Source organism: Macrotis lagotis, chromosome 8 (assembly GCF_037893015.1).
Source record: "Macrotis lagotis isolate mMagLag1 chromosome 8, bilby.v1.9.chrom.fasta, whole genome shotgun sequence".
NCBI lineage: Eukaryota > Metazoa > Chordata > Mammalia > Peramelemorphia > Peramelidae > Macrotis > Macrotis lagotis.
The window spans coordinates 58,610,631-58,624,262 of record NC_133665.1 but is presented as its reverse complement, the minus strand read 5'-3'; the positions used below and the strand labels follow the sequence as shown (position 1 = coordinate 58,624,262).

The 13,632-nt window shown below is 37.0% G+C and overlaps 1 protein-coding gene across 1 annotated transcript in view; it reads right to left on the bottom strand.

Moving 5' to 3' along the window:
* Positions 1–2,333: 2,333 nt before the first annotated feature.
* CRAMP1 (cramped chromatin regulator homolog 1) overlaps positions 2,334–13,632 on the bottom strand; it is a 58,387-nt gene continuing 47,088 nt past the window's right edge. The window contains exons 6-10 of the mRNA XM_074198996.1: positions 12,797–12,935; positions 11,737–11,968; positions 10,631–10,795; positions 9,206–9,351; positions 2,334–6,862 (exon numbers count right to left, since the gene is read on the bottom strand). Coding sequence (XP_074055097.1) covers positions 6,698–6,862; positions 9,206–9,351; positions 10,631–10,795; positions 11,737–11,968; positions 12,797–12,935 — 847 coding nt within the window. The 3' untranslated portion in view covers positions 2,334–6,697. The remainder of the gene's footprint in view (positions 6,863–9,205; positions 9,352–10,630; positions 10,796–11,736; positions 11,969–12,796; positions 12,936–13,632) is intronic.

Genomic DNA, 13,632 nt, shown 5'->3' with positions numbered 1-13,632 from the left:
AGGGAAAGATATATTTTTCCAATTGGATTTAGAAATTTACCCCACCCTACAGAGAAGTAGGAGAGAACAGGGGAAAGGACAATGTGAGGTAGGCAGCAGTCAAAAGCTAAACATTGGTGAGAAGGGCTAAGGAAAAAGAAAAGTACAAATAAAGGGATAGGATGGAAGGGATAAAGAAAAAGGTTTTACACAAATAAAACCAATACAAACAAGATTAGAAGGAATGCAGAAAGTTGGGGAACAATTTTCACAACTATTGTTTCTGATAAAGGATGCATGTATAAAATATATAGCAAAATGAGTCAAATTTATAAAAATACAAGTCATTTCTCAATTGAAAAATAGTCAAAGGATATGAACAGGCAGTTTTCAGATGAAGAAATTAAAGCTATTCATAGTCATATAAAAAGTTGCTCCAAATCATTAGCGATCAGAGAAATGCAAATTAGAACAAATCTGATATACCATCTTACCCCTATTGGATTGACCAAAATGGGAAAATGATCAATATTGGAAAGGATGTGAGAAAACTGGGACATTAATGCACTGTTAATGGAGTTGGGAACTGATCCCACTATTCTGCAAAGCAATTTGCAACTGTGACCAAAAGGCCAGAAAACTGTGCATATCCTTTGATTCAGCAATGTACAATCATGATAAAGGGGGAAAAGGTCCCCATATTCAAAAATATTTAAAGCAACTCTTTTTGTGATGGCAAAGAACTGGAAATTGAGGGAATACCCATCAATTGGGGAATGGTTGAACAAGTTTTGGTTCATGAATCCTATGGAATACCACTGTTCTGTCAGAAATAATGAGCAGAAAGACTTTGGAAAAAGCCTGGAAACACTTGCACGAACTGATGTCGAGTGAAGTGAACAGAACCTGGAGAACATTGTTCACATTACAACAATGTGAGATGATCAACTATGATGGATGTAGCTCCTCTCAGCAGTTCAGTGATCAAGGACAATCCTGAGAGACTTGCTATGGACAATGCCATCCACATTCAGAGACAAAACTAAGGAATCTGAATGCAGAGCAAAACAAACTATGTTCTTTCACAACATGCCTAATATAGAAATAGGTTAAATAGAAATGTACATGTACAATCTATATGAAATGGTTCATTCCAATAGGGAGTAGGGAGGGAAGAGAAAGCGTTAGAAAAATGTAGAACTCAAAGCCTGCAAAAGGATAAATGTTAAAAACTAACTTTGCATGTAATCAAAAAAATAAAGGAGAAAAAAAACTTCATACATATAAATGGGATACATTTAAATGAAATAATTATGCCACCACATTATATTTGTCTTTCATCCTGAGATCTATAAATACTGACCAATCTTGTTTATATTTTAAAATGTCTTATAAGCAGATATGAGGTGGGTGGACTGAAAGCAAACTACCTTGAAGAAACCATCCTTTTCCCCATCCAACACCTACAGACTGTAATACCTGATTTTTATTTTGTTTTGTTTTTGGCAAGGCAATGGGGTTAAGTGACTTGCCCGAGGTCACACAGGTGTCTGAGGCCGAATTGGAACTCAGGTCCTTCTGACTCCTGGGTTGTTGCACTATCTACTGCGCCACCTAGCAGCCCCCTTTTTCCCCAATAAAACAACAACAAAAAGCCCAACTAGATCTTTACTTTCATTCCCCCCTTTTAACTTTTGCTTTTAACCTCCTAGGAGAACTAAACTCCGTAGAAAGGAGGAATTATTACACAGGCATTTAATGAATGGTTGTTGGATGAAATTATTGGACAAAGTTTAAATTCAGAGACCTGTTCTTATCTAAATTATTTCCTCTGGTGTATAAGGGCATGAAATGTTTTCTTCCCTACAGAAACATTAATAGATGTAGCTGCACCTTGGGGTTTTCAAATAGGGACTGCTAGGTCGGGAAAGGGAGAGTGGAAAGATATAAAAACCTTTAGTTAGCTTTTCCTGGACAACATATTCAGCTACAATTCTAGAATTTCACTTCACCACAGCCTCAGAGCACTAAGTTAATTCCTTTGTTTTTTTTCCTACAGAACAATTGGTGAAAAATAACTATTCATCACTCAGTTTTTCTTCGAAAGTAAAAAGATTTTCAGTGTAAGTAAACATATTGAGGTCACTTAGAGATACAAAAGTATTCATACTATAATTTACAAAATAAAAATTATAATTGACAGAAGCAATTACTAGTTCTATACTTGTTTAGATCTTATCTTACCCTATATTAAAACTGTCAATAAGGGTACAAGAAGTAAGAATGTCAAGACTGGGACACAATGAGATGAGAAATTTTAAAATGTCTTAGTTTTAGAATAAATCTCTCTCTCTAGATTCACCTTATGAACCTTTAACATGCTTTTGAGGAGGGAGGAAGGGAGGGAGGGAAGGAAGATTTGCTGATTGTCCTTAGTTCTTGAAGAAGATCAATGACATCAGGAGGGTGATGTATTGACTTGCAAGTGAACTGGAATTAAGTGAAGCAGGGTTATATCTAGTCATCAGTCTCCAAGTCATTTGCAGTTCAGTAGCAAGACATTGTTCAGGACGGCTAGTAATAAACATAAAAGTACAATCAGGTACTGTGCTAATAAGCACTTAACAAGTATTATTTTATTTCATCGTCACAACTTCCCTTAGAAAAGTTGGGGTGTTATTTTCCTTTAGCAGCTGACTATCTTTTTCAGATATCTAAATTTTAATAGAGATAATTTTTATCCATTGCAGGTAGAAAAGACAAATCCAAACAGAAAAAAAAACAAATAGAAAAGGACACTTATTAGATCAAGTATTAGTATGTATTTATGCACAATAATAAAAACAGATTTACAAGTTGAACTGGAAATTTAAACATAGGAAGTTTAACAGCTTTTGTTTATTATATTAAATAGCCAAAACACCTTTTTTTCCAAAATTGGTAAAGAATAAATAATATAATTTACAATATGGTACAAAAAATAATCAGGAAGGACAGGCAATCTGCTTTATACATACACTGCATATGTATATTTATAATCTATAAAACAAATTCACATCTCAAACAAGCCAAAAACCTTAGATGATATGGCTTAACTATTTTTCAAAGAAACAGCAATAAATTCTGCTGCCAAACCATAAGCTCTAAAGCCAGTTATCCTGTTCCAGTAATGTATGATAACAGGTTGCTGTAGTGCTTCCAACGTTTAATTTACTTAACATTACTTACAAATTACTGAGGAATTAGGAGAGCTATAAAGGTTTGGGAAGCTGTTTAAAAAAACAACAACAAAAAAAGAAAAACCACCAAAGTGCAGTATTCCCTTAGAAATGCATCCGAGTAATTTCTTCCTTAGGGGTTTCCAGCATCAGCATACAAGACATCTCTTTGCAAAACAAGTTTGAGCTCAGTGATGTGATTTGGTTTTAATATGGAATTGTTAAAAGGCCATCCATCGAGAAGTTATATCATAAACAATGGTGATTCCTACACTTAGGACCAGGAGACTTAGGAGTACAGAGGAAATACTGGTAATTTAATTGATTTCAATTAAATCTTCTCCTTGAACAATAAATTCTACAAAAAGACTCAGATTATAGCACATCTCATTGTAAGCACTATTTTATAGGATGAGCATTCAGTTGCCACTGCATTTTCTAAAAGATACAAAAGGAGAAGCCCATCTTTACATACTCCATAAAAGGATGAAGGGCCATAGTCTTTTAAGGTTCTTACTCAATCTTGAATTTGAACAGGACCTTCAGAAATGGAGAACTTTGCCAAGGACCCCAAGCATATTACTGGGATCAGAAATGGAATTTTTAAGGAACTGATTTGCTTTCAGTGCAAATGTACATAGTAAGCCATAAATTCATATTGAAAGGTTAATGGACATCCATTTGAATGGAAATAAAATAATCCTCCTACTTTCTGACATATGCTGGTCTACTTTTGATTCTCTGAAAGATTTCTATCTTCATACATATATTTATAAGACTAGGAGAAATAAATTTTCTACTACAAACTATGAAATTTCCCTCAATTGTGGCAAGTAAAAGTATCATGTGACTTGCTGCAAAAGGGAAAAACAAAGGTCTTTACAGTCATTCATGTTGGTCATTGGAAAGGAGGAGACTTGCAGGTATTGGAGAAATCACTCTCCTTCCATTTGTTCTGGCTGCCCTAACCCAACTACTTTAGATATTACTTGCATCAACAAGATAGTTACTTAAATTGACCTCCATGGCAAGCAGAAAATGTTCCAGACTTGAAACAGAGAAACTTCTGATTTTTAAAGTCTTTGAATAAGCTTATTGTAATATAGTCTTCCTCTTTACTTTTAATTTAAAATCAGCCAGTTTCCACTTGTCTGCCTTAATTTCTCAAGAGCTCTTGCTGAGTAATGAGGTCAGAAATATCTAACCATATGGTAATGCTTCAATTGGTCATTAATTCCAGCATTATTTCTAAAAGACTCCTTGACTTTAATGGAATTAAGAGTAGAGTGTTCAGGAAGACTAATAGTGATGCAAAGTGAGCCGGCAGGATTTTTAACCTATAGCTAAGTGAGATATCAAGAGCAGGAGATAAGTCCTCAGCTCTGTTGAGTTTGGAGGATTGCTCAATCAACCCAGAAAATGGTCAAATTGCTTTAAAGATTATTTAACCACAGTGGCTCTTATCATCTGATCTGATTATGCTAGGTGCTACATCTTTCTTAAGGTCCAGGAAAGGCTTTCCTCATAAGCTACTATCAGTGAGGTTATCACATAAGACAAGAGTCAAGGGAGTGAAACCACACCATGGAAGCTGCATGTTCTCCATCCAGGAACCCTGTCTCCCTTATCTGAGGGATTAGAATATTGGTCCTTTATTACTGAAATGCTCCACTTGGGAGATTCCACAGATCTCTATATGGAGTAGAACAAACATTTATTTCTCCTGAAGAAGCCTTAAGTCCTGCTTTACCAGGCACTGGTCTAGACTGGCTGTGAACTATATGTCCAAAGACTGGGTTATATAGATCAGCTGGAGAGAGAAGCCAGACACAACAAGTAGCTCAAAAAAGCCTTGAAGGCCATTGGGTCTGCCTAAGACTATAGCTGAGAGGAAAAAAATATTGTTTACTTTCATCAAAGGTGGGAGTTAATGGCAGAGTAGATAGAAACAATGGACAATAGTCTCAGTGGGTATGACCTAAAGTTAAATGTGTCAGATGGATGAAGCCACAGAGGACGCTATGGATAAGGCTGAACTGCATCACGTGGATTCCTAAATACGTTGGGTAAGCAGAGTTGGCTATTAAGACATAGTTGTGGAAAGATCTAGTGGATTCAGAAGCTATGTAAAGGGTTTATAAGAATTCTCTCTACAAAGGACATGGCTTTTCTGTACTAAGGAGTTACCTTATATGAACTTAAGCCCTTGTTCTTGAATTCTCTGAATAAGGCAAAGAGATGCTGAGCAAGAGTAAAAGGCAAGTGGCTCAATGGTCACAGAAAAGTGATAACCAAGTGCGTATATGATAAGGGAAGAACATATGCTGAAGGTCACCCCAAAGCAAAGAAAAATTTGATACAAAGAAAAATAACTTCATCTAAACTACCCAATTATTGAGGATCACTGATTTCTTTTCAGATGTCAAACAAAATTCTACCAAATGTGACAAGAATTTATAGACAGAGATATTCATGTATAACTGAGCAAATGATGTTATGGAACCACCCTTAAAGAAACTAGGCAAATGGAGGGGGAAGAAAATCTAATTGAATTAGGTTTTCTTCTTGAATGGTTCCTAATTCACAAAATAAAGATCTTTTTCTTTCAAAACTTTAAAAAAAAAATCATTATCTGCACAAGACATGATTCCTGTCCTGTTAAGTCAGCCAGAATCTCTAATTGAGATTGGAGGAGGATTGGTATTTCAAGAGTTGGTGAAAGGAAAAATCTGTGCGAATAACATGACATATATTAAGATCCACATGTCTCCCTCTACTACCCCAGGTACTATAAGGCCTTTATTTGTATTATCATCTGCCCTGGAATGCAATTTTAATCACAAAGAGCCCAAGAGATGCTGTGCTGTCTTTCCCAGGGAAGAAGGAATGCATTATAAGATTATTGAACTCCCATCATTTTACAGACATAGTAACAGAATGTCAAAGGATTAATTAGAGGAAGGCAGTAGTGACTTGGCCTTTCCACCAGTGAGTGTGGCTTAAAATTCTCCAGGACATTATGGCTATTCCAAGGCACTCTCAACTTCTTTCCTTTATAAAAGAAAATCTGCAGTTTCTCCTTCAACTGGAATGTTTAACACAACAAATTTAGAGTTTAATATAAGACAAATTTTCATCTGCACCCCAATCTTGACATGGAACTAAGAATATTACACATGGGCATAATGTGCCTCAGAAGAGGGTTCTCTTACCAACATGCCATTCCAGAGAACTAGTTCTGATGAACCACATCACTAGCTCTAGCTCCTCTTCACGGAGCTTCATGGGAATTTATCTTTAATACTGTTCAGTGATAAGTTCCTGATGTACTATGGATACCAGGATGCACAGCTGTCCAAATGTTAGAAGATGCTGCCTTTACTGAGAATGGGACACTGGGACATTTTACCCCCCAAACAATCAGAACAACCACACTATGTCCATTTTAAATGTCCATCCATTCTAATTGTGGCCAATACTGTGCTCATCATTAAGCATGATCACTGAGAGAGATCACCCACTGGAGGGCCACCTCCACCTCCATCAAAAAGGACCTCTCGACGACTTGACTCAGTGATGGACAATTCCTGGGCAAGGTCATTAAAACGGGAGATGTAATCAATGCTGTTTTCATTCATCATGCATACCAGTTGGGAATCCACAACCTAGAGGACCCAGAAATGAAGGAAAATACTGCAAGTTAGAGAAGTGGCAATCACTTAATTATACACATACAGTGGATTCCTAACTTATGAGAGTATTCAATGAATATGAAAATTTCTTTCATGGCTTTCTTTATAAATCTATTCAATGGAATTAGATTGCTGCCTAGTGGGGTGGGAGAAAGTAACAAAAATTTATGTGACTTATATGAAATATCTCCACAAACTCAATCCCATTTTGTTGCTCCTAGATGAAGATACTGAACGACTGAGTGAATGCATTTCTCCTTCCAATGAAGTTCTACCAATTCAACAAGAATTTGTTAGATACCGACTATGTGTCAGGCTGGTACTATATATATTTTAACCTTCTGCATAGTTTCTTGTAGTAGTTGGAAAGTGACTTGGCAACTAGTATATGAAGTGATGGGAATATACTCCCAGACTGTCAAATGTTTCAATACATGACTGTCAATGAGAAAGAATAAAACTTAAATGGAAGCCATCACTCTTATATTGCCTTCGGCAACGTGTGTGTGTGTGTGTGTGTGAGAGTGTGTGTGTGTGTGTGTGTGAGAGAGAGAGAGAGAGAGAGAGAGAGAGAGAGAGAGAGAGCGAGAGAGAGACTCTTCTTAAACTGAATTGTAGTATCTTGAGGGGAAGGAAATGTATATTACTGCAAAAGAAACTAACTACAAGCACAAGTGTAAACAAGTTGGAAAGCTGAGCATCAACCTGTTAAGAGTTCTAACAAAACAATTTAGGAACACGTTAGGATTTGAACTCAAAACAAGAGCTAAGTGCAACATTTATGTATTTACACTTATAGTTGCCTCAGTCCCACTTAACTCTATGGGAAAGAAGAGCACTGCAACTAGAAATATCACCTCTGGAAAACCAGATGCATTTTTAAGTAAGGTGAATGTATTGTCACATAGCCAGGGAAACTTAAGATCAGAGCTGGAAGAGATCCAAACAGTCATCTATTCTATTTCCTTCATTTTATATAGATAGGAGACTGAAATCCAGATTACTGACTTGGAAGACCTCATTTGAAGACTCAGGTCTTCAGATATTAAATCAGGCATTTTTTCCACCATATCACAAAATTGCTCAGTTATTCCATCGGCAGTGAGTGAACAATGCTTTTCTTAAAGCCTAGACTCTTTTGCGCCTTATTTGGAAAATAAAGGGGTCTACATATGATCATTAAAGTGCCTTTGAGCTCTGCATTCTGCTTCATTTGTAAGGACCTTCAATGTTATTCAACTGGAAATTTGTCCAATAAAGGAAGATATCAAGAGTTTCAAGAGTAGATAGAAAGTTGTATAGTAGAACCTGCACATTAGGGATATCATTTTGCTCATCATAGTCCACAGAGGAGACATAAATCATGGAGATAAATTGGAGGGCTACTACAATAGTCCAAAGAAAAGCTGATGAGTGTTTGAACTAGGGTAGTGACTATGTGAGTAAAGACTCAAGTGATGAGGAGGTAGAAATTATAAAAGCTGATAATAAATTAACTACATTGGATGAGGGAAAGTAAGGTATCAAAGATGACACTTTTTTAGAGATAAAGTTATGAAAATCATCCACCATTTCAATGAAGACTCCAAAAGAGGGATTGCTCCCAGCTCCATGATTAGTCAAATGGTGAGTAGGAAGTTAGTTTCCATCCTACCCTCTCCAAAACAGAGGTTGAGAACTTATATGACTGAAAAGATGGTAGCTTTCCACAGACAGAAGAGTTTGGAAAAGAGGTAGATTTAGAGGGAAAGCTAGTGTAATAAGATCTGCTATGTGAGCATCCTATGCAATTCCCTCCAAAATGAAAAGGGGCAGGCAACCTTTTACTCTGCCTTTCTACTTCATTTTGAGGCTAAAAGGAGATCTGAAGGGGTTAGAGAATATAATAGAGGGCAAAGGCACTGTTTTCCCAGTGGCAAATAGTCCAGTCAGTACTAGTCAAAAGTTTCAACTACTCCCTGTTGACTCCACCTGGTTCAGAAATGAGGAAAGCTTACAGAGTGTAGAAGGAGCAACAGATTCAAGTAGTGGGGAGGGTGGGGAGTGCTAAGTCTTAAGTGTGGTTGCTAGAGCTAAAACTCTTCACTTAAAAATTCCTTCTGTGGAGAGGGTGGGGTTAAAAAATAACTCCCTTCTACTGAGGAGGTATTGGGGGTAGTCCCTGGCTTTGGAGGCTTAATTAAAGGAATTTGAAATAGTGGAAGATTATATGCATTTACCTCTAAAAGTATTCAAATATGGAGGGGAAAAAGAAAAAAGTATTCAAAAGCAAGGCAAAGCTAGTGAATAAAAAAGCCCATTAAGAAAAAAGTTTACCTCTGCAACATCAGCCAGTGATCGGGAGACAAATGAATCTCGAGAGTTTCCATCCAGCAAGCTGGGGCCCAGTAGGGAAGTACCACTGGCAGTCCCTACTGGAGTTGGCAGCATCTTCCGGCCCTTCTCTGGTGAGATGAAACTTGCTAATTAACAGAGAGAAGAAAATAAAAATTATTAAACTCTTATTTTTTTCTAAAAGAAATGCTGAAAATTAGAGCATATTGACAAAACAATATGTTGGTATCCTTGAATCCTGAATTGAGAAATTAATTACTTCTGCATACAACTCTTCAGGATCATTCCCACCATCACAGGTCAAAAGAGTTTCAGTACCATCAGTGGAAAAAAGAGTAAGAATAATACCATATTAATCTCAAATACTACCAGTTCCTACACATTATTCAGAACATTTTATTTCTATCAAGAATTATAAAGCAAAGAATGACATAAATGCTAATTCTAATCAATCTGGGGTAAGGAAGGGAAGGAGGAATCAACAAAGAAGCATTTATGTAGGGCCTACTATATCCAAATACTGTGTTAACAGCTTTGCTTTGCAAATACTTTTTTATCTGACTGTCACAACTACCCTGTGACATGTGCTATTAATATTTCCATTAAGGAAACTGAGGCAAATAGAAGATAAGAAAAAGTTGCTCAGGGTCACAAAAACAGTGAAGGTCTGAGTCCATATTTGATCTTCCTGACCCCAAGAGTCCAGTGCTGTACCCACTGTGCCATCCAATTGTCTCATGAGACCAATTTAGGATTATTTTAGGAAGTAATTCAACAGCAGTAATTGTTCAACATTTAAATACTTAAGCTCTATTTTATGCTCAAGGTAAAGTATAGCAGCAGAACAGGAAATTCCATTTCTGTTCTGTTAGTCCTATATATTGAATATTATGCAAGCTTTCATCTAGTTTGAAAGACTTAGGGTATAGGGGAGCAAGCTCTGCTGATTTACAGGACATTTAAAACACACCAAGAACTGCTATGACTAACAAATAGCAGGGTTCCAGCTATGCTGAAGACTACTTGTAAGTAAAATGAACTACTCATTCTGTTATATAATTTTTATAAACAAACTAGAAGGTTCACTTCAGAAAAAAAAGTCACTAAGTATAAATCATTCAGAAAAAAAGTAATACAAAATGAAGACCAAAGTCACAAACTCCCATCACTGCAGTTCTAAGGGAAGGTCTTTGGAAAGGACAGGAACCTCTGGGACAGAACAATTTCTCTAAGATATTTATCCTGATCCATTCAAAATTTCTAGAGAATCAATGCAAAATGATCATTAGTCATCTAAGTGACTTATGTCAGACAAGAGAGGTTTCTGCCTCAGATGCTTATTCCTAGGGAAGAATGTTCTAGGGGATCATGTATCTGAATTTACTGTCTTCTATTTGAGAAACTCACAAAACAGGCTGCTGAGAGAAGAGTCTGTGGAATCATTGGGGTACCACTGGGGATCATGAGTAGGAGAAGCAATCCAATTCTGCTGAGGGCTGCTGGATGGGGATGGAAGACTTTTGGAGCTGTCACTGCCATTCAATTTTGCAGGAGAAAGAGAAACTCCTTCACCTATAAAAGAATATCGTATGAGTAAAATTTCAGTTTGAAGGAAAAAAAAATCTGATCTAACCTCTGCTAAGGCAGCATATAAAATAGCATAAACTTTCAAATCAAGACAAACAGTATTAAAAGTATCAGTTGCAAACACTTCCAAAGGGAAGTTGCTAGGTTCAGAGAATTCTCATTTTGAAGAAGTCATCATTCAAGTGTTTTAGCAAACATTCCTCTCTAGCTGATTATGTCGAGGAGCATATTCATTTCATCCCCACTGACACCACTTTGTGCTGGGTTCTGTGTTGGGGGCTTTACAAATATGCTCTCATTTGGTTGTCATCATAATCCTGGGAGGTACATCTGTTTTATACAAACTGGAGCAAACAGAGGTTGAGCGATTTGCAATGCAATTTTAAGTCAAGTCTCCCTGACTCATTCATGGCACTGCTGAGTGACTCTAAATCCATCCCCTAATTTTTTTTTAGTTTTTTTTTTTTTTGCAGGGCAATGGGGTTAAGTGGCTTGCCCAAGGCCACACAGCTAGGTAATTATTAAGTGTCTGAAGCCGGATTTGAAATCAGGTACTCCTGACTCCAGGGCCAGTGTTCTATAGACTACACCACCTAGCCACCCCCATCCCCTAATTTCTTCCTCAAGTAAAGAGGAATCAACCTGAATACATCTAAACATTGAGAATTCTATCTTCTACTTCTGGAAGACAAATTCCTTGTCCACACTACCTTCTGGCCATACTGGTTCCATCTAAGGGAATCGAGCACTATATAATTTCTCTTTTTCATTTAAACTATTGGCTTCTCAAAAACAAATATCTTTTCAATAAACCTGCTAAAGACTCAGGTAACAAGTCAGAGAATTACCTATTATTAAACGATAATATTCCTTTTTAATGGAGAACAAGGGTTTTCCTGATTCCAAGAAAGAGAAGGGCTACTTACTATACTGGCCAGAACTGATAGCAATCTCAATGATGGAGTCGCTGATCTGAGTCGAAGGTTCTCCCTGAGATAACACATCTTCAGGGGGTCCAGGAAGGGAAATGTCAAGCAGAGCAGAGACATTAGGTGGAGAAAGACGGGTACTGGATCCTTCAGATGTAGGAAGGGGAGTAGAGGGGCCGTTCTGTATAGGGGCTTTAGACAGTTCAGACAAGGACAGAACAGATGAACCCTGAGGAAAGAAATTACATAAATTATCACAGAAATGGGTCATACAGAATTGAAGAACATGTAATATGAGTGTGTGTGGGGTGAAGAATTCAAAATTGTCAGGTATAAAACTAAAAATGCTTCACATATGCTAAAAAAAATCCTCCAGCCTATGATCTGATTATTTATTAATTTCAAGACCAACAAGAAAAGAAAATTATACCTAGACTCATTTGCTCCTCTCCAATAATGTGAATTTAGGTTCATAGGATCTAGAGCTAGAAGTGAACAGTTTTTTGGTGAAAAGCAATCTTACAGATGGAGAAATTGAGGCCTAGATAAGCAAAGAGAATTGTCCATACTCATACTGGCAGTAAAGGAGCAGAGCCAGCATATGAATTCAGGACCTAAGACTCTTTCCTCTGTATTACCATGCTTCTGAGAGAAAGCTTGATTTTCCTGAAGCTATCAGTAAAAGCAAAGAAGTCACAACCAACCACCTAGGTTCTCAGAAAGCTGTGCTAATAAACAGTTCTCTGGAACCCGCATTCCAATGTCCACCAACCCTAGGCCTTCTACCATTGTCACCAAGAAAGGAGGGAACTTCATTGGCAAAAATGGGGGTTCTAAAATAGGTGAGATGTCGAGTCTACAACTGTTTTTTGAAGAAGAGAAGGAAATAAAACAAAGAAAAAGTCAATGAAAACAATTCCAAATGAAATAAACACTATTAAGGACACAATAAAACTAACACCATTAGCTAGGCAAAGGTCATGGAAGGCTTTGGAATGGGAGATGAACTCTGGTTTAGTGCCATTGGTTCAAAACCCACCCAATGATTGGACTCTACCTGGAAACCTTGAGTCACAGATTCCTGATCAGGTCTTGTGGGGATACTGATGAAAGGAACATTGCTTGTGCCCTGGAAAGAGAAAAAGAGAGAAGAACATTTCCCAATTATACTTAATAGCAGCTCACATATATACTTTCTGACTCATAGTTTAGTTGTATCTAGGTGCTGCTACATACCAGAAATCAGATCTCTAAGTCAACGTTTCTAAATATACCAAATTAAACATACTAAATAATTTTTTATAAAACAGAAATGGCTTTTTAACCCCCCCCCCCCAAAAAAAGTCAGATAAAGATAAAGTCCTACAGTCTGGAGAGGAAGATTCCTGAAACTACTTTTGAGGTTAGACACTGTCAGGTTCCAGCTCCTCAATTAAGCATTTAAACCATAAAGACTCTTCAGGAAAATTGGGGCTCCTGTAGCTCTTAAAAGCTTTTACTTTTCCAAAAGCTAGTACCTGGATCTTTATGGTCTACAATGATAGTTTGATAAGTTTTATATGTACAAAAGAGGGGCTAGGTTGGGAAACCACATAATTTTAAGTTATCCAGTTATACAGGCCCTATTGGAATACATTTTGCAATAATCCTGATGGGTGGTCAATCAGACCATGCTTTAATACTTTAAGGACTAGGATACTAATAAGACACAATAACTCCACTGGTTCTAATCTACTTATTACTACAACATGTATCAACTCCAATATCTTTTATAAAGAACAAGATTTCAACTATTTTTGGGGTTTTTTTTTTAGATTTTTGCTAGGGAAATGGGGTTAAGTGGCTTGCCCAAGGCCACATAGCTAGGTAACTATTAAGTGTCTGAGACTGGAT